This window comes from Falco punctatus (assembly GCF_963210335.1).
Source record: "Falco punctatus genome assembly, chromosome: 13".
Lineage (NCBI taxonomy): Eukaryota > Metazoa > Chordata > Aves > Falconiformes > Falconidae > Falco > Falco punctatus.
Genome location: NC_137593.1, coordinates 11,571,179 through 11,590,806, shown reverse-complemented (window position 1 = coordinate 11,590,806; position 19,628 = coordinate 11,571,179). Strand labels below are relative to the sequence as shown.

At 47.5% G+C, this 19,628-nt stretch overlaps 1 protein-coding gene across 3 annotated transcripts; it reads left to right on the top strand.

Moving 5' to 3' along the window:
* Positions 1 to 149: 149 nt before the first annotated feature.
* Positions 150 to 19,585, top strand: COPS7B (COP9 signalosome subunit 7B). Of its 3 annotated transcripts, none has more exons than XM_080409901.1 (7): positions 150 to 753; positions 2,855 to 3,030; positions 4,246 to 4,321; positions 5,876 to 5,964; positions 6,528 to 6,730; positions 7,979 to 8,084; positions 15,177 to 19,585. In XM_080409901.1, the coding sequence occupies exons 2-7, from the start codon at positions 2,869 to 2,871 to the stop codon at positions 15,219 to 15,221; spliced, it is 681 nt and encodes a 226-aa protein (XP_080266027.1). In that variant the 5' UTR covers positions 150 to 753; positions 2,855 to 2,868; the 3' UTR covers positions 15,222 to 19,585. The 3 variants fall into 3 exon arrangements, with proteins under 3 accessions (XP_080266027.1, XP_080266026.1, XP_080266028.1); XM_080409900.1 differs by lacking the exon at positions 15,177 to 19,585 and adding an exon at positions 9,513 to 10,874 and having other exon boundaries at positions 390 to 753; XM_080409902.1 differs by lacking the exons at positions 150 to 753; positions 4,246 to 4,321; positions 15,177 to 19,585 and adding an exon at positions 9,513 to 10,874 and having other exon boundaries at positions 2,986 to 3,030.
* The last annotated feature ends 43 nt before the right edge of the window (positions 19,586 to 19,628 follow it).

Genomic DNA, 19,628 nt, shown 5'->3' with positions numbered 1-19,628 from the left:
TGTCATTTCTATGGGCCATTTTTCTATGGAGTTTAAAATCACTTCTTGCACCTTGTGGTCTTTTCACCCCATCTCTTGGCGGCATTTTCCCATTCGCACTGCGGGAGGACCGGCCCAAGGGGCTTGGCTGGTAGCCTCCACTGTCCTGCCCTGCACAACCGTTCAGTCTACCAGTGGCCCCGCTGCAGCTCCTCGGCCATGGCCCGGTTCTTGCCGTAAAATGACAGATTTAATCCTCCCTGAAGGCAGCGGTGTGGGCAAGCACTCGAAAGAGGAATGGGCCTGTGCATGTGGAAGGGACCTTCAGAACAAAGTACAAGCTAAAGTGCGTGGCCTTTCGGTGGTGGCCCTTGGCACAGGCCATTTGGGGGTGCCAGCCCCCCGCCGCGCTGCCACCGCACCGCACGTCCCCGAGCGGGAGGCGGCAGCTCGGCTGGCTGTAACCGAGCAGCCGCCCGGGGAGCGCCGTTTGCTGCGGAGGCTGCCGCCAGCACGCCCAGCGTGCCGGGACCGGCCCCGGGGGGCCCGGCCAGCCTCCCCTACGCCGCGGGCGGGCGGACGGCGGCCCGGTTGCCGCGGGATGCCGGGCGCGGTGCCCGAGCCTTGCGGCCACCCGGGGCCGGAACGTTCCGTGCGCGGCCGCGCGTTCCGGGGGAAGGATCTGCGCGAGGGATACCGGCGCCGCCATCATGGCGGCCTGAGGCGCGGCGGGCACGGCACCGGGAGCGGCAGGACCGGAGGCCAGGCGGAGAGGTAACGCCGGGGGAGGGAGCAGCCTCCCGCCCGCCCTTCCGCGTACCGACTCTCTCCCTTCCCCGCTCCGCGGCCGGGTCCCGGCGCTGCCGGGCGTGCTGCTCCCCGAGCCCTGAGAAACGAGCGGGGACCGGGGCTGGCGGGTGAGGGGCGAGGGGGCCCGGCGGTGGGATCCCGGGTAAATCGGCCCCTGCGGCGGGGCTCGGCCCCCTGGCTGGGACACGGCTGCCGGCCCGACGGGGCCCGCGGGTCCAGCCGGGGGTCTGTGGGGCCGGGGGGCCTGGCTGCCTCCGCAGCGCGCCCCCCCCCGCGGGGCCTGCCTGCCTCCCCGCCGCGGGACCCCCTCGCGTACCTTAGAGGGGCCGCAGCAAGGCGTGACCGGGGGGAGAGGCCCAGCTTATCCCCGTGTGTGGGTTTTGGTAGCCTTTGGGCAAGCTCCGTTCAAGTGTCCCCCATTTGTATTTCAGTCACCTCTCACCAAGGCCAGGCGGTTGTGTTGAGGGGTGGCCAGGCAGTCCCGGTGACACGGCTGTGCAGGCAGGTTGCAATAGCAACGTGCTTGTCTGAACCTTAAAAAGGGACAAAGAATTGGTGTTTTTTTTCCTAGCAGGGCATGGAGAAAGCCAGCCAGTCTTCTGTACTCGTACACCAGGTGTACTTTGATTACCTGTGAGGGAGGACAACAACTTGGGAACCATGAAATCTGGATCTCATTCCCAACGCAGTAGTTCACTTGCTCTCCTGAGAATATTGCCTGTCCTCTGTGTCTGTTCCTTATCTGTGAGCGAGGAGAGCAGTACTGATGCACCCTCAGATGTATTAAGAAGCCACACTGAGCGTTATTGTATTGCAGGGATTTCTCAATCGAAACCGAGGTGCTATTCAGTCCGGCTGTGTGTGTACCTCTGATAAAAAGAATCCCAAAGAGGCTACACCGAGAGCTGGGAAATCTTTGCGTGGAGAGTGCAAAAGATTGCCTGCTCGGGTCGAGACTGTTTGCACCTGCAGGTGTAATGGAATGGAGTAATGTGTATTTTTAGAATCTGACTAATAAGGAAAGCTGGCTGCATTGCCTTCACGAGTCTTAATTTGATTAAAACAGTGCAAACACCTGTGTAACTGTACTTCCTCTGCAAGGGCAGATGTCCCAGTGGTCACACAGAATGAGTTCTCTGGTGCTTGGTTTTCTTCACCAAAGTTTACATGCTGTATTTGATAATTGTCCAATACAAACACAATGCAAAAAAACCTTATCTGCTAAGTTATTTGTTTAGTGTCTCGAATAATAGGCCTCAGAAGTTTTTTCTTAGTTGTTTGTAAACAAGCAACTTATTTTGTTGGACTTGTCAATAAATAGTGGTTTACATTTCAAAAGCAACATGTTGGTGCTGGGAGACAACATGCACACCAGAAATGTCAGGCAGCAGCTGAAGACAAAGACCTCTCTTTACAGAGACTTAAATAGAGCCCTTTGTAGAAAGAGTATTTTTATCACTTAAGCTTTCCAGTTAACCCAAAACAGTTTAACTATACAAAGTAGGCTGGTAAGCTGCTTACAGGCCACAGTTCTTTTTGCCTTTTAGGCTCAGAAAGCAATAGGAATTAGGTACGCAGGCTTTACCTACGGTCAGTGTCAAAGCGAAAAGTATCATGCATGGGCCTACAAGGTGGATCAGTTCTTCACAGAACATTAAGTTATTTGCTGTTTTGAAGCTATGTAATGAGGAAGGAGGAAGTCTTAGCTGGCCTCTAACAGACATAATAATAAACATATTTGCAGTTAGCATTATTTGGCAGCATCAGTAGAAGTCTGAAAACTGTGGAATCTAAACTTTCCTAATAGCAGGAGTAGCTAGATCCTTTTAGGGAACTGACCAGACAGTCTGCAGAAGTTTTGCTCAGATATTGTGTGAATTGTTTTTGCTCCCCAGATAAATCAACAGTTGAACCTGCTGGGTTCCTGGCCCGCTCTCTGCTGAAGAAAGACCTGGCTCTGCTGACACTGAAATGTTACTATGCTGAGCATACCTTCTGATCCACTGCCAGACAGAATTCAGCAGAGGAGAAAGGATGTATTAAAACTGTGTTCTTCTATTGACAGATTGAAAACCTAGAATGGCAGGAGAACAGAAACCATCCTGCAATCTTCTAGAGCAGTTTATTTTACTAGCCAAAGGTACAAGTGGCTCTGCTCTGACTGCCCTTATAAATCAAGTGCTGGAGGCTCCTGGGGTTTATGTCTTTGGAGAGCTCTTGGAGTTAACAAATGTACAAGAGGTAAGAGATGAGTTTCTGTCCTAATGCCCCTTTTGCACTCCCAGTATAAGGGATACCCAGAAGTTTCCACAGACAGCCCATGTGGGAAATTTCTGTGCCAGGAATAAGCCTGGCATGACTTATCTTGGTTCTGAGATGTTTGTGCATGAGAGATTGACATTGCTTTTGCCTGTATATATTAGATGTTAAGAAATGCCTATATAAAGCTTTGCTACCTTAATGCAATTGCTAATACAGCAAAAACCTGGCAGCAGCACAGTAACAATTTTAAGAAGGCACCTAGCCAGCCAGCAGTGAAAAAATCCCTTTCTACTTCTTCATTGTCCTGGAAAGCATAACTTCAGTGCTCTCCAAAAGTCTTCGTGAACAGATGTCTAGTGTATCAGGCCTGGGTAGTAACCAAATCCAAACCATTTCAAACTAAGGTTGAAAGTAAGTTCCAGAGCTCTTACTGAGAATGCCTCGCCAGCACCTGCATCTACTACAATGAGGGAATCTAGGTTGAGTATCTCTGCAGCTGGGGTAATGTGGCGTACAGCAAGTTTGGCTTTCCAAACAGGCTCTTAGATATGCTGAAAAATGCCTCTATGGTTATTCAGCATCAAATCACAAGTAAGTTTTTTTCCTGGATCTGTGTGCAGCAAATGGTATTAAGAAAACCCCCACTCAATAAAAATCACTGCTTGGTGCTGCAGTTGTTCCGGTGAAGTGTTTGCATGTGAGAGAAGCGCTATTACTTTCAAATGCACTCAACTTAAAATGTTCTAGCTTGCTTTGCTTTGAAGTTTTTGTGGCTCTTCAGGTAAGCTGTCTTAGCTTTCCCACTAACAGCAAGGATGCTTAACAGACCAACACCATTGCCTGCTTGCTTGTCACATGGTGAGAAGAGCTGGCCCTGTAGGTTGTCAGCTGAAATTGAGTTGCCTTTTTCTTTTACCTCCTAAGGTGCTGTTCAAAGCAGTTGACAGTCCAAACTATAACTAAGTTCTGGTGCATAGAAATGGCTGGATCATCTTGACTCTAAAACTGCTGAAATATGCTGCTACTCGTAAGGCCTTAGAAAGGGTCCTGCTCTTTAACATGGGGGCATAATTGCTTCTCTGGGTACTGCTTGTCCTGTGTAGACTTCAGACGTTCTCTGGAGAAGTTGCCTACCAGGGTCGTGTTGGCTGTTACTGTGTTACGTGGAATTTCTTTTGTTTTCTTCCCATCCAGCTTGCTGAAGGGTCTAATGCTGCTTATTTCCAGTTGCTGAACCTGTTTGCATACGGAACGTACCCAGACTATGTAGGTAAGGGACTGCCGCCTGTCTGCAGAGTACGAGACTGGCTTGCCTGTTAGAATTGCAAGAGGCAGTTCTTTGCTTTCTGTGGTACCTGGTGTAGTGTGGCTGGGTGAAAGTGTCCAAGAACAGAATTTGCTTGGGAGGAGAATTGTTCCCAGGGTGTCTGTGGGTCATGTGTGCTTTTTAATTGCTAAGACATGAAGGAGGGGCTAGAGACTGTGGTGTTTTACTGGTTTGGATTGGACTGCAGCACTGCATTGAATTGGTCTGTAGCAGTATTCATTGATGTTCGCAGGCTGCTTACCTCTGCAGAATGCAATTTCAGACACCTGTTTTGAAATTTAGATGATACCGGTTATGGAAGCTGCAGAAAACCTAGACAAAATTGTTCTGCATTATTTATAACAATCTATAAGGTTTATGGGATAACCTTTTATTCTGTGACGGCATTGCTGAAACAAAATGAAGAATTTCTTAGCTAGAATACAAATCGAAATAATGACTTTTATACAGCTTAAGAAGGACTAGGTGTGAATCATCTTAGTATCTGTCGAGACGTGCTTTTATCTCTGGTGCTTATACTTCCATTCTGCTACAATTTAATGCTTCATTTGTGGGTAGCAGCCTAACCCAGACCATTGCAGAGTGTGACAAATAATTCTGTCATAGTACTGGCTGTCACTGTGGTGGATGAACTATCGGGTTCCTGTAAGGAGAAGTGGCATCCTAAGTGTGAGGACTGGAAATTCCAGTGGCTGTGGAGCAACACGAGCCTTGTGAATTCTGTGACTGATGAGAGGATGTGTTTGCTGTGCATGGATCTTGTGTCCTAGCATGTGACAGTGCAATTCATTCTTCCTTTTCTAGTAAAGAAAAAAAAAAGGTGTGAGAAGTAATCAAAATGTAGAGCACTGAATGAGGTGGGATGGATGGGAGAACTTGAGTGGCCCTGAAACACTAATTTCCATTAAAGCAGATCTTGTAAAGAGTTTCTTTGCTTTGGAAAGCCGCCAGTTTCCTTTCTGTTTTTAAATATTCATGAGGCACATGGATATAATACAATGACAGTGATGCCATCTAGATTAGTAATTTCTCCTCTCTTCCTCAGCCTGGTACTTTACACTTTCAGGGCAAAATACTGCAGTTCTTCAGAGAAATAAAACCAGATTTATTTACAACCAGATCAGCAAAGGGGGAAGATTTTATTCTCTCAGCTTGTTAATGAAATAAAAATGACTTGGTGGTAGAAACAAAGCATTGACCAACTATTTTGGCAGGACACCACTTGTGCAGATGTGAATTCCGTTCTAATTCCAAAACCAGAATTACTGAAGAAGCAGAGAAGAGTGGAATTGCCAACTTGTTTTTTAACTTTTCCCCTCTCCCCCTGGGTGTGCTGATTTGTCAGCGGCAGCTGCTTTCTGCTCACCAGCACCCACAGTAGCTGGACAAGTTCAGCCTTGCAGGGTTTAATGTAGTTTAACTAGGCTGAAGTTCTGCAGCCTGGATTATATAATTCTTGAAGGAAAGTCCTAAATCTTGTCTTTTTAACATTAACAGCAAACAAAGATAACCTGCCTGAATTAACAGTGACTCAAAAAAACAAGCTGAAACACTTGACGATTGTAAGCCTGGCTTCCAGAATGAAGGTAAAGTACACTGTGTGTGATAGCAGTTGGGTTTTTGTTTGTTTTTGTTTCTGAAAATGGCATCAACTCCTCTGAAGTTGTATTGGACTGCATCAGTACTCACAAAAAATCCTGCAATTAGTAAAGTAATATAGCGTTCTCTTGTGTTGCATTTGGGACATTCATGAGATCTGGGGGTGTCTGAACTGCCATACAAATTGGTCAGGAAGTGCTGGGAAACTGTGTGATGACTTTCACTGCTGGAGTTGAAGAATCATTCTTAAAAATGCTGACTTTTTGTTCTAGAGAAAACTAAGCAACACTCTTAATTTCTTCTGCAATCCCATTACCTTTTTTCCTCCAGAATGAGTTGTGCCAAAGCTTTAGGAATTAACAGAGTTGTGTCAGAGTATTACGTAGCTCAGTAGCAGATGTTTGTTCTGCCTTCTGCCGTGATCAGTCACGGCTGTACTTTGAGGTTCAAGTGTAATATACAGTAAACATTTGGGTCTTGACCTTCTGAGACTTAGCTGTTCATTTTGGCCCTAGGACTGTTAACTTATTCTTGGACTTGCTGTTTTTAGTGCATTCCCTATTCTGTGTTGCTGAAGGACCTGGATATGAGGAATTTGAGGGAGCTGGAAGACTTAATTATTGAAGCAGTTTATACAGATATTATCCAAGGGAAGCTGGATCAACGAAACCAGGTGCTAGAGGTGGATTTTTGTATCGGCAGAGACATTCAGAAGAAGGACATCAGCAATATTGTCAAAACACTCCAGGAATGGTGAGGCAGTCTCTCCACCTTGCTTGTTCCTTGTACATAGCTAGTCCTGTGTTTTTCTTATTCTTTAAAGTTTCAAGTGCTGGTTCAATTTCACCATGTTGAATTTATCAGGAGTCTTATGCTGTAAGTAGGCACTTGGAGGAGGAGTCTGTTGGGCAAGTTTTGCAAGATCCCATCTACAATTCCATTTGTGTTATGTATCAAGCCAAACTATACTAAGTCTTGAGATTCTGCTCTCACTATAGCTTTTACATGACAGAACCCTAGTGAAGGGTCAAGGCCTTTTTAAACAGATGTGCCAAACGGGACTCGTGGTCCTTCTGCTGTTACACTTGATAAAGAACCACAGAACTATCCATTACTTTTCAGCCTTTCTCACTGTGATGAGAGCTGCACGGGCAAATTCTAGAGAATCACAGTTCTTTGGAGGGGCTGCCACTTCACGGTTGAAGTTTCAGATGCCTTTGTTTGCCGCCTTTTTGTTTCTATAAATGCGGTCTATATGCAGCCATATTGGGAGTGTGGTACTATCTTTTTGTACTTTTGTCAGGAAGCTGCTTCTCATCTTTGTAGGATTCCCTTCCCACCCAGAGAAATTCCCTGTAGCCTGTGGAGCCTGTGGCAGGTTCTGAGCTGACTGGGAATTGCTTCCTAGTTGCTATGGTAATGAGTGCATGAAAAGTAATTAAACTGCTGGGCAAATATGTTGATCTGAGGTGGGGGCAGGTTTTCTGCTTCTTTACTCCAGCTTTCTCAATCTTGTCATGGTGGCATGGCTCTGGCAGCTTCCAGGACCTTTCAGCATTGTTTGCAAGGTAACAATGAACCCACTGCCAATTCCCTTTCCATCCCCTCCAGTTACAAGTTCTGTGTTGAGTGCTCTTGTCTTTTGAACACTTAACAGGCAGGAGGATTATCTCAATATGACTTCTCTCTTCAATTTTAAAATGTTACTCCTGAAGAATGTGTTGTATCCCTGTTTAAGCAGTAATTCTAACTCAAAAGGAAGTCTAAAGCGCATTGAACCTGCACTTGTTGATGGTAAAAGTCACATGGACTCTGTAAAGAATGCTGTGAAATACATCAAGTAAGCAGCAAAGCTTTTTCTTGCCAGCTTTTTGGAACTCTAAGTAGGAGGTATAATTTAATAATCTAAACTTTTAGTTGAGCGTGACTTTTCAGATTGCCTGATTGAGCTGCTCCAGAGAGAACTCATAAACACTGTTGGACGTTGTTTGTGTCTTGCAGGTGTGATGGTTGTGAAGCAGTTCTTTTAGGAATTGAGCAGCAAGTACTTAGAGCCAACCAATACAAAGAGAATCATCACCGAACTCAGCAGCAGGTAGAGATGGAGGTGGGTACAGAGTCACTTCAGACAGCGCTATGCTTTTTGATAAATGTTTGTTTATTGAAGAAAATAACTTGGTAACATCTGGTTAATGGTCATGGCTTCTCTGAAGTAGGCTAGCAATCATGCATATCAGATGTGCTGGTTTGAGGTAGGAAGAAGACCCATCTGCTTCCCTGTGTTAGTAACACCACAAATATCAAATTTGCCCGCTCTGAGCAGGCTGGAACTTTTCTTTATAAATTTTTATAAATACAGGCTAGGTGACTGCACTAGCTATGGTTTCCTGAATTGATTTGTTAGGAAAAGTGTGCTTTTAACAGAGAGCTTTGAGGCAGTTCTGTTATTTTTGTACAAGGCAGGAAGGAAGGGAAAAATGGTTCTCTTGGTTCTAAACCTGAAAGTGTAATTAACAAAAACCTCACGAGTCTCGCTGCTTTTGCAAAAAGTGCCCTCAGCAGCTAGCTGCCTTTTGCGGGGTCACACGCTCGGCCCCGTGGCCTGGGAGCGCTCCTGCCCCTGTCCCGTGCGCAGCTGGGCGGTAGGGGGCAGCACAGGCACGCGATTTGAGCGCCGCGGAGGTGTGTGTAGTTGTGAGACCGGCTCTTGGCTGATGCAGCTGTAAAGGTGAAAACGGGCCTCCCGAGACACTCGCTCAGGGTTTATTTCTTGCAGAGTGCTGCATCCCTGCAGGTTTACGTTTGCCTTCTGAAGCAGCATATGCTTGGCGGCTTGATTGGTATCCATAGCACATTTGGTTTGCCAGATGCCTTTGGCCTGGAGTTGGCACACCTGACTCTCCAACTTGTTTTGGCCTGTGGAGTGTTTTAAAGTTTGCTCATTGTATTTCTGGTGAGCCCTACAGGGTTCCAGGGGACAGTGTGTGATGCCTGGTGCTATATCTCTCCTTTTCAGCCAGAGTAGCAGAAGCACTACTGCTGCCTCCCACAAAACGAACTTCTGTTCCTGCTTCTAGGAAGTATCCGTGGCTCAGACAGGCAGCTAGGCCTAATGGAATTTTCCCTTTTCAAGTGCTGTCCTAAGTGTTAGGTCTGTTTCTTTCACAGTCTCCTTTGTCCTTCCTGCTTTAGCCAACAGCGTGGTAGGATGGCTGCCTTCTGCACCAAGGCAGTAGTAGGTCCCTCCAGCCAGCGAGAAAGATGGTATAATATTGTGCCATTCTCTCTTAGAAAATAAAAAGTAATCTCTTGCTATTCTATATTGGACTCAGACTGGAAATGTTAACAACTCTAGCTGTAAGTGAGAATGAAACATTACCTTTAATAAACTCAAGTGCAGAGCATGTTTCTGGTGGGAGAGTTTATTTTATAATCTCCACTCTACACTCCAGAGGTTTTTCAATGTTTATGAACAGAGTTTCTGCTGCGAGGGGAGGAAGAAGCAGATGCTGATTCACTGTCTCTTCTTGGCCAGGTCACAAACATAAAGAAAACATTAAAAGCTACAGCCTCGTCGTCAGCACAGGAGATGGAACAGCAGCTGGTAGAGCGAGAGTGCCCTCCACACACAGAACAAAGGCAGCCCACAAAGAAGATGTCCAAAGTCAAAGGGCTGGTCTCCAGCCGTCACTAGAACATACGATCTAAATGTCATTCAGCTAGGAATGACAACAGGAGGAGCAAAAAAGGCCTGCGTCTCCTTTTTCAGTGGGTTCTGGGCCAGTCCCTTCCAGGCTGGCAAATAAAAGCCCCGTTTGAATACAGCTCCCAGTTAGCAGCACCTGGCTAAGTTACACTGTGCAGCCCTATTAATTTCCAGGGTGTCCCTGTTCTGGTCCTGTAAAGAGGAACTTCTAAAGAGAGGGACTAACCAGAAGGGACAGGGAAAAAAAATAAATCTGTGGACAGTTTTTCTCCCTCCCAGCCAGTCTCATTGCTGCTTAACCTTGAGGAAGCTGCTGTAGTAAGTCAGATCTTGGGAGAACTTCTGTAGCCAGCGTCTGAATCCCAGGGTTGAAGTGTGGCTACCAAAGCCAGGCTGGGAGTGAGAAAGCCATCAACACAGATATTTTCATTCCCAAAGGGAGTGCAGAAAGGTTTCTAGGCCAGGAGCTGCTTTACATGGAAGTCTTCAGCCTTTCCACTACCCCTGTCTATTTTAAACTGGGGTGAAGTTCACACTACCTCGCTCTGTGAAGATGAGATCCAGTGCTGGGCTGTTTACTTAACTGTCTGTTTACTGCCCTTACTAAGCCCTTTAATCTCTCACAGATTTAAAGCACTGCTCTGCATCTCTGAGGCATCAGTACAATAAGGAGGAAGCAGGCTGCTCTTTCAAGCCTTCCTTCTTGCAGGTGGTTAGGGGTATAGCAGAAACTGTTTCTTCTGAATGTCATGTGACCTCCCAGAGCTGCCTGTGAGTTGTTTCCCCCACTGATACCTTCAAAGGGGAACACATTCACTCTTCCTTGGATGCTAGCGACAGTGGTCTGCATGGGAGAAGAGCCCATTTAACATCGTGGCAGGCTGGTGGCCCAGGACCCACTGGCAGGGGTCGCAGCAGCATCCCCTTGCTGAAGCAATGGACTTGACTAGTCTTTCTGAATTTTGAACACTTTCAGGTTGTATTTTCCTCCCTTTTTTTGTACATTGTTGTGATTCTGAAGCATTTCAGCCTTTGTTTTGTGTTTTTTATTTTGTTACATATTAACTTCAGGTCATTTGCACCCAGTTTGGCAAGATGTGGGGTTTTTTTAAGGGGGAGGATGGGGTTGGCATTGAAACAATTCACAAAAAAGTACATTTTAGAAAAAATTAAAAATGCTGATTTAATGACGGTCTGGAGTCTTGGCTTTGAGGCTGGTTTAGGCTTGTAGTCCAACAGCACTTGTTCACTTGAGCATTTACTTGATTCTTACTAATGTAATGTCAAGAATCAACGGCAGGTCTGACTAATCTCCCTGATGCTTCTGGGAGGCAGGGAGGTGCTCTTCGCATTTTGTCAGTAGTTCATCTTTGTCCAAATTTGTGCAGAAGGATCTGTGGCAAAGCCAGTAGCTAAGCCCAGTGCCCTGGGCCTAAACACCTTTGATGCCGATTGTGGAAGGTTCGTAGTTGTGCTCTGTCTTAGGCCAGACAGTGCCTTCCTCTGGGTCTAGCAGAGAGCTGCTTTGTAGTTTGGCCCCTGCATTTCACTGCCCTCTGGGCTGTAAAGAGAAGGGCTTGCTGTGAGTGGGCAGGGGAGCTGTTTAAGCAGAGTACTGTGACAATGCTCCAGTCCTGAGCCAGCTGTTGCCGGCACTTACTTGTGCAACGCACGTGCCTTCCTCTTACTGCTACCACAATTCATTGCCGTCTGCGTGTTTTCAGTCCTCAGTCACAGGGCTTGTTGTACATTTGTGAAAGTAAATTCCTCTCCTCCTGCAGTGCAGGCACACCAGCTTTTAATCTTGAGGGGTGGATCTAAATACCCCCCATCCAGCGTCCTCTGGGTCAAGTCCATTGATTCCTGATTCTTTGCCAGCTCTCTCTCCCCTAGAAATGCTAGCCAAAAAATTCCCGAACACGAAGCCTTCCCCTATACCTCAAGGGAACTGTTTCCCAAGCAGTGGCAGTACTAGCTTCAGTACTTGCTTCTCCCAGTGTTTAGCTGACAGCTTCTCGGGAGGTGTACGTGGACTTTGTGTACCCACGTCTAATAGATCTGTGTGACAGAAGCGGACTGAGTGTTTCTGGCTTTCTGTGTGGATAGCTGCAGTGTACTGGTCATCCAGTTCCTCGCTGGATTTGACTAGTGAGGAGAGATTCTGTGGTTCTCACTAGCTGTTTTCTTCCCTTCCCATTTTTAATATCAGTCCTGCAAAGAGACAGGAGGAATACAAATGCCTTTGGAAACTGTTTTAGCTGCTCGGCAAGCCACGGTCTGCTGGGGAAATAGATGTGAATTTGGCATCCTTGGTGTTTATTCCCTGCCAGTTACAGGAGTCACATTAGTTTGCTGAAGCTTCTTTTTAGTGTGTTGGAAGTTTTCGGGTTTGTTCTTAGGTTTTTGCTGTTCTCAAAGCTTGGCTGGGGGTGAAGATCTTATTCATGCTTCGGTACACATTGCCTTTGATCAGCAAAGAAGCACGGGAGGAAATAGCACTTTGAATAAAGAGCTGTCCCATGTTTGATGGCGGTAGAGGACAGGGAAGGGAATGGGGTTTTGGAGGGAACTGAGCTGTTTGCGTTTGGCTTTCCTGGTGTGCCAGCGACGTGCTTGGTGCCGCAAAAGGAGGGGGGCGTCTTTGCAATGAGCCCAGGCTGAGATGAGTCATTAACAAATGACATGCACAGAGTACCTGGGGGAGGCAAACAGCTCTGCAGCAGCTGGTTAATGAATCTGGCTTGAAGGAAAGAGTTAGAAGCTATTCCAGGAATGAAGCAGAAGGCATAGTTGTTAACAGGGAAGGATGCAGGAGGTGATATGCCTTTCGAGAAGGACAACAGATAAAGACTGCATTGGCTTCCTGTGACTACAGGGAGGGCAGCAGCTCGGAGCAGAGTTGTGTGAATTAGGGGCTGATGGGAGCTGAATTGCAGGTGGTTTCGAGTGGGGAGTGCCTGGGGATCTTAATTGTGCTATGGGGACGAGAGGGAGGCAAAAGCAGAGGTAGATTTAATGCAGACTCCCATGTATTGCATGTGCCTGCTGGAGGCAGCTAACACAGCTTGTGTGAGCGCTGCTGGACAGTGCTCCCTGATGTGGGGAGCGCATCCTGTCCTACTTTGGTTTATGGCAGCAATGGGCCGCTCCAGCTGCAGCTCACTTCAAGATTGCAGCAGGACAGAGTTTGAGCTATTGAACTTCTGTTTGCTTCCTCCACCCGGAGGGAGACAAAGTAGATGGAGCTGCCTTCCCCCTGCTCTTCAGGGCTTTATTGTCTAGCTTCGTGTTCTGCAGCTCCACTTGTACTAGTGCTTGTTTAATATGGAATTGAGCACTGAGCTGGAAAATGGAAGAGAGGATCTCAGCTGATTGCAGTGCTGGTAGACTGCCCTAGCCCTAAAGCTGTGCCTCATGCTAACAAATGTCCCTGGCATTCCTGCTGTGACTCAGTTGATACCAGCTAACATCAGGCAATTCTGGAACATGATAAAGCAATGTTGATGTCAGTCTTACAGAAAAAAAAGTTTTGGCTTGAAATCTATTGTTCTTTTGCTTCCCTCCTCACCACCTTAATTAAGTTGAGCGCTAGCTTAGTCTTCTGTTGAAAGCAGGAGGGAAAGTCAGTGATGCTGACAGACCTTTCTGTGTTCAGATTAGAGACCTGTCCTGCAGTCAGTCTTGTGCAGCCTTATGAAGTCCCACGGGTGCTTGTGGAGCTGCACGCAGGCTTGCAGGTCTCTCTCTGTGAATCGTGTACAGGAGTAGGACCAGCAGAGCTGGGGAAGGTGAAGCTTTTGTTCCCATAGAAGAGAGCGGTGGTAAGAGATGGCCATTTTTCCACCAGCCCTGCAAAGTGCATTTTGCTGAACAGCTTTCTGTTCCTGGAAGAATGGAAAATGATACAGAACCCTGTGGGTGTTTTTTGTTTTTGCTTTTAGTGTTCTGATTATCCTGTGAGGGGAAAATGCTTTGGTCCACGTGGGCAAAAAGGAAGTTGGGCCTGTTGCAGGGGAGGCAGAAGGGAGAGTGCCATCAATTTTGATAGCGGTATTAGAACGTAACAAATCGTATGGGTAAATCAGACTTTTCCTAAACTTTCAGTTCTGTACAGGTTTACATGAGTGCATCTAAGCTGTTCAGAGAGGCCTCTGATTTTGAAAATGACACAAAGCCTACCTCCTGCTGGGGTCAAATAAACAAAAAAGCTTATGCATTTGTAGGCCTATTGCAAACTTCGCAATGGAGAGCAACAACCTGCTCTTTATTATTCTGAGTAATAGGGAAATGGAGAAATTAAAGAACCTGCCCCACAACTGTATAGACCCAGCTAGCCAGATATCTGGCATCTAGTACCATACAAAGTTTTCTGTTGGTTCCCCCCCAACCAAGTCCTCTATAGCAGCTGACCTAATGCCAGGGAACCAAAACCTGAAACTGTCTAGCTTATTTTTGTATAATCTGAGAGAGAGTAACCCAGGGGCATCAAGAAAGGTACATTAAAGTTTAAAGTGATCTCAGTTCCAACTTGTAACCTCAACCTTATATTTTTATTATGGAATTTTAACCGGACAGACTGATTGAATTTCTCGGCAGAGTTTTTAGAAATATGTCGTTGTTTCACTCTGCTCCATGGCGAAGGTCGGTGTCTCTCAGGGAGTGTTGACATTTTGCTGATATTTCATCAAGTTTGGTCCTACCACAGAGCTACCAGAGGTAAGAGAGGTGTGCTGTAAAAAGAGTGCATACTTACCCCCTTGCCTAGGCTGCACTTCTCAGTGGCACTGTGATGCCTCCATCTCTGGTTAGTGAACCAGGCAAAGGATTAGGCAGAGCAGCACTTTGCTCCCTGTCTCCAAATACACAGGCACACACGTTTCTTTTTTCCCATAGTGTGTAGACCTCGTGAGATGCCCTGCAGGTTGCGTGAGTATTGATAGCTGTGACCATGGCTTTTTCTTATCAAGAAAAGATGTCCCTGCTCTAGCAAGTGAACATATACACTGGAAATTCTTACAGGTAATGGGATTGCCATAAGGTCCTTAAATGGTCCTGAAATGCGTGTGTCCACATAGCGCGCAAAAGAATTTGTGCCAGTAATCCTTGCTTGGTGTAATTTTAGTAGAAGATAGGGTGTCCCTGCACAGCTTCAGGTCTCCTATAGAGGCTTGTGAGTTTGTGTATCATTAGGGCATTTTTTAAGAGCTCATGCACACGTGATACCTCTGTGTTTCCAGAAGAGTGAGGCCTTGCTCCATCAGAGATCAGCCTTTTTGTGAGTGTTTTGAGCTTTTCTGACCGTAGGGCTGTATCTTCACGGGTATGAGGTTTGGAAGTAGTGTTGTATAGCCCTCCAGACTTTCTGAAGATGCTGTTTACCTCACCAGCCCTGATGTTTCAGTTGCTGTCTCATGATCAGGACAGTCCTAAGGCTGATTTGTGCTGACGCAATGCAATCAGTAACGTCTTGGTGTTTCATTGTCACCTTCACAGCTGTTAGAGAGCACCAGTTCCTGCAGGATCACCTGCCAGCTGTGATGCTATACCTTTTACATCATGACTGTGAGATGACACCTCTCCTTGCTGGCAGACAAACCAGGTGGGTAGGCATTGCTCCTCAGAGCTGTTCTGCATCTAGGGAGGCACAGGCTGTTGCCTGGTTTAGCGTAATGGAAATCAAGGACAATGTTGTAAATAAGGGGCGAAGCACGGAGCTGTGTCCTATTGCAGCTTCTGCTGTTGCAGAAACTTTGGGCAAATCAGCTCCTCTGCAGCTGCATTTCCCAAGACAGCCTCTCTTTTCCATGCTGACTTTGCGACAGGTTTGTAAAGTGCTTTGGTCTCCTGGCTGGGCAGAGGTTCCTTGATGATGGAATTGAAGATGCGTATGTATGGGAGGAGGGGAATCTTAAAGCTTTCAAGTTTTTCTAGAAGTCATCTTTCTCCTGTGTACCATATACTCTTCTTTTCCCTGATGCAGATGAGGTGGTCCACTGTGGGAATATCAGCCTGGAGTATTATGGGTAATATGCCAGGTTAATTATGGAGGGGGCAGGAAAAATAGCCTGTGCCGTTTTCAACAATATCAAAGGGATGCTACCTAATGATTTTCCTATTAGTTCTTTTCCCAGCCTGCCAGAGTCACTGCAGAGGTGTCATTTACAAAAGCAGTTTGCAACTCATTACCCTGGATTTTCACTGTAGTTCTGCTCCAGAGAGCGTAGGCTTTTGCTGTGTGCCCCAACCTAATGAATTGCCTGATTCAGTTAGTGCTGCCATCCCTTCTGACAAGGTTAGTTGCTGACTGACAGGAAGGGGACTGAATTCAATTCCCTTCTTGTTTTTGACTAACACTTGTGTCAAGTGCAGGCTCCCTCTGGAAGCTGCCCTGTGATCCTTTCCCTTTGTTTTCCTGTGTTCTGAGGAAAGCAGCCCATGCTTGGAGAGGTCCTAGAGCAAGTGGCAGGGGCATGTGTGTTGCTGCCCACGGCAGTCCCTGCTCAGTGCCTCAAGTCCTTTTCCAGCTGGAAAATTCCAATGCTTTCCTGCTCTGGGGCTATAGGCTTTTCTTTTTCTTCATTGGTTTGGGATTTGCTGTCACCTGAGCTGGGCTTTATAACCCTTCAGCAATAAATACCTTGGAAAAGTTGCATTAATGGTACCAGGGAAAAACATGCAATGTGGGCTGGGGGTACAGAACTGATTTCCCACACGTTAGAGGACAATTGTGTCCCTGTTGTGGGAGCTCCCAAGGTCTGCTCCGGCCTGTTTGGGCTTTACAAGGCACTTGTACAAGACCACAGGAGAAAGCTCTTCCCTTTTTCGCTAGGGAGCAGCATGCTTTTTCAGGCCGGAGGCCTGTGGCTCATGTCATGCTAGGAATAGCTCCTGGAGAAGAGAAATTGAGGCTGTTCCTCTGTCATGTCGCAAGTGCTCCCACTTGGAAGCTGAATGTGGCTGCTGCTGGTTCAGCTGGTAGCACAGCAAATGTGTAGGTCCCGTGGGTGCTAGTTTGACCTTGGTGTGGGCAGAGGAGCTTAAGACTCCTGCCACCCTCACTTCCAGGTGTATGCACACACCTCTGCTCAATGCCGTTCTCTGAGCCTGCTGCTGAGACACCAGGTGCCACCCCCCTGAGGCTGCAGCTTGCATCCAGGACAGCTCTCGCTGTTCAGTTATGCTGTCTGGCTGGGACGTGGCAAGGGAGTTTTCCAGTGCTGGCCCTCGATCCTTTTGCTGGATGTCTTGAGGATTTGACCTAGCTGACCCACAAAGGAAGCAGTGATGTGAGATCGATTTGTTTCTGCTGCACGTGATGCCTCCTCCCCTCTTAATTAGATTCCTGTGGCCCCTCTCTTCCCTGCTGGCTTTGTTTCCTGCTGAGCCACTGTCAGGGAGACCCAATTGTGGCCTTTCCAGGTGCTTGCTGTGCTCTAATGAGCCGTTTCCATTTCCTATTCTGGCCTGCCCACAGAACTGAGGAAGGTGCTTGTCAGCGCTCTGAAAACTGACCTCTACTCACAGTGCCACTCTCTGCCCATCAGACCTGCTGGTCTGGCTGTGCCATGTGGGTGCTAAGGTTGAGTGGATCTGGAAGTTTTCCCAAGTGCTCTTTCACCTGAGTTCTGCCTTCTCTCTTGCATATTGGCTCACCCCCTCCACATGGGCACGATGTTCCCATCCTGCTGGTGGGAAACCAGCATGCTGAGGGACAGGGTGACTTATCCCTGGTCAGAGCGAAAGCAGCAAAGCGAGGAGCCAAGCTGTTATCCCCTCTTTCTGCACAGGGAGCTCTCACTCTGATCCCTTTCCTTCTGCCAAACTAGTGTCCTTTTGCAGTGCAGCTTTGTCCTTTTCCTTGGGCTTGCTCTTTTCCAGGAAGCCTGGTGGATGGAAGGAATCCATGCTGCGGGGCTGTGCTTCTCCCCTTGGAGTACGCTGCAGAGGAGAAATGGGAATCGAGACAGTATGCAACCCCAGGCTGTGATCTCTGGGATTTCCCCCAACCTGACCTCAGGTTCTGCCCCACTTAGATGGTCGAATTTTGTGGATTGAGTCCCTGAGACTGAGTTCCCTCTGCTCTGTTGAGGAGAGCCCCTCTGTCACTATGCAGATGGTTTCGTTCCAGCTCTGGCTTTGCAGCAAAAAGCCAAAACTGGAAGGGGAATTGCCCCCACCTTGGTCCCCACCTGGTACTCTGTTGTGGTCAGTGCTCTGGCTTCATGCTTGAGGACCCTGAGGCAGACCTGCACTACCACCTTCTTATACCACTGTTCAGACCTGGTGCGCGAGGTCTGAACAGCAAGTGATTCCTTATTGTCCCATAGGTTTGCTGGGTGGCAGTGGACAGTCCCCTCTGATGAGCATCTCTTTAGGAGCTCCTGTTACAGTCTCTCCTTTGCACTAAGGATGTATGGAGCTGGTAGGGTGGCCTTCAGAAGTGTTGTACTTGCCTTGCGGAGCCCTGACAGTGGGTTGTCACTACCTACAGGCATCTCTGGAAGGCTGTAGCTGACCCTCAGGCGGGGCACCAGGCTGCCAGCCACCCGTTCTGCCTCCCTTCCTCCCAGGGTCTTGAGTTTGTTCCCCACAGGCAACATCTTGTGTGGTCTGTCAGCTGCTGCTCCCCATCCAGCTGGACCCTGGACATTGTGAGGTGGGTACCTGCCTCTGATTGAGGCTTTGCACATATGAGGCTAGAAATGTCATGTGCACGCTCCTAACCAGATGATTGAGCTGTCGGGTGTCTGGATAAATCCCCTCGTTCTGTAAACCTAATGTTCTCTAATAGCTGGGGAGAGTCTGGCTGGAGGTTTCTATGGTTTCCTGGTGGTTGCTACGGAAAAGGATCTCTTTGCTTCTAGGTCTTGGTGACTTTGTTTTTGCCCTGTCCTAGGCACTGGAGCCCTGCAGAACATAATGGTTGTTGTTCCCCAGCCCACTACAATGGTCAGGGCATAATTTGTGACTCCTGTCACGGCTGGGCTGGGCGCCTGCCACTCTGTTTTTCTCTAAGGCCTCTTTGAAGATTGAGACCAAAGAGCCTTCATCCAGGAGTCTGCGTGTTTGCTGTGCTCCCCACCCCCTCGCTTGCTGCTTCCTTTAGAGCTCCAAGTCATTTTAACAATTTATTTCATGCACTTTACATAGCAAGAAGCTGTAGCAACAGCTGTGTCCGTGAATCCTTACCAGGCAGCCCTCAGTATATTTTGGTCTGTCTATGTATTGTCCCAGGCACAGTTAAATAAATCACTGCTGGAGGAAGGGGCTTTACAGCTTAGCAGCAAAGGTTTGGCAAATGGGAGTATCAACAAGATACTTAGGGAGCTGCTGGATCCTAGAATAACAGCACTTCTGGCATAAAGCTCTGTTCCCACCAGCACAGCCGGGGGCCAGATCCAGCACAGTCTCTTTGTTGCTGTCAGCAGGGACTGCATCTCCGTACAGCGCCCAGTGGTAAAGCTATAGTTACAGGATGAAATTTGGACCCAAACCTGCAGGCTGGAAGCAGTTAAAATGCATCTAGGCCAAACGCTGCTCTTGTCTCGCTGCTATCAATCCATGTCTAGGCTGTTGAACATGATGGGCTTATTTCCACGGGTACCATTCAGGATCTGGGCACAGATGAGCTGCCCGAGGCCATGTGCTCGCAGGGAGTTCAGTTGGGTTCTGCAGCTGCACGCCACGCTGGGCAGGATCTGGTCCATCAGAGCATCATGGAATTGGGCACAAGTTTACTTTTGCATATGGGACTAAAGCTTAAAATATCAGCTGGCCTTTTTCTTGCTCCTTACTTTTCTAAAACATCTGAACAACTTCTTCTTGAACTCTGTTAAAATCAGTCAATCTGACATTAAAATTGTATGTGAATTTGATAAATAAAGACAGGTTACAAAATGCCACATGGAATGATTTTTTTTTAAAGTTTTTCAACTACTTAGGACA

Coding starts and splice junctions, on each gene's coding strand:
- COPS7B (XM_080409900.1), top strand. CDS start 2,869: ATGGCAGGAGAACAGAAACCATCCTGCAATCTTCTAGAGCAGTTTATT. Junction 5,965..6,527: donor GCCTGGCTTCCAGAATGAAG/GTAAAGTACACT, acceptor TGCTGTTTTTAG/TGCATTCCCTATTCTGTGTT. Junction 6,731..7,978: donor GTCAAAACACTCCAGGAATG/GTGAGGCAGTCT, acceptor TGTGTCTTGCAG/GTGTGATGGTTGTGAAGCAG.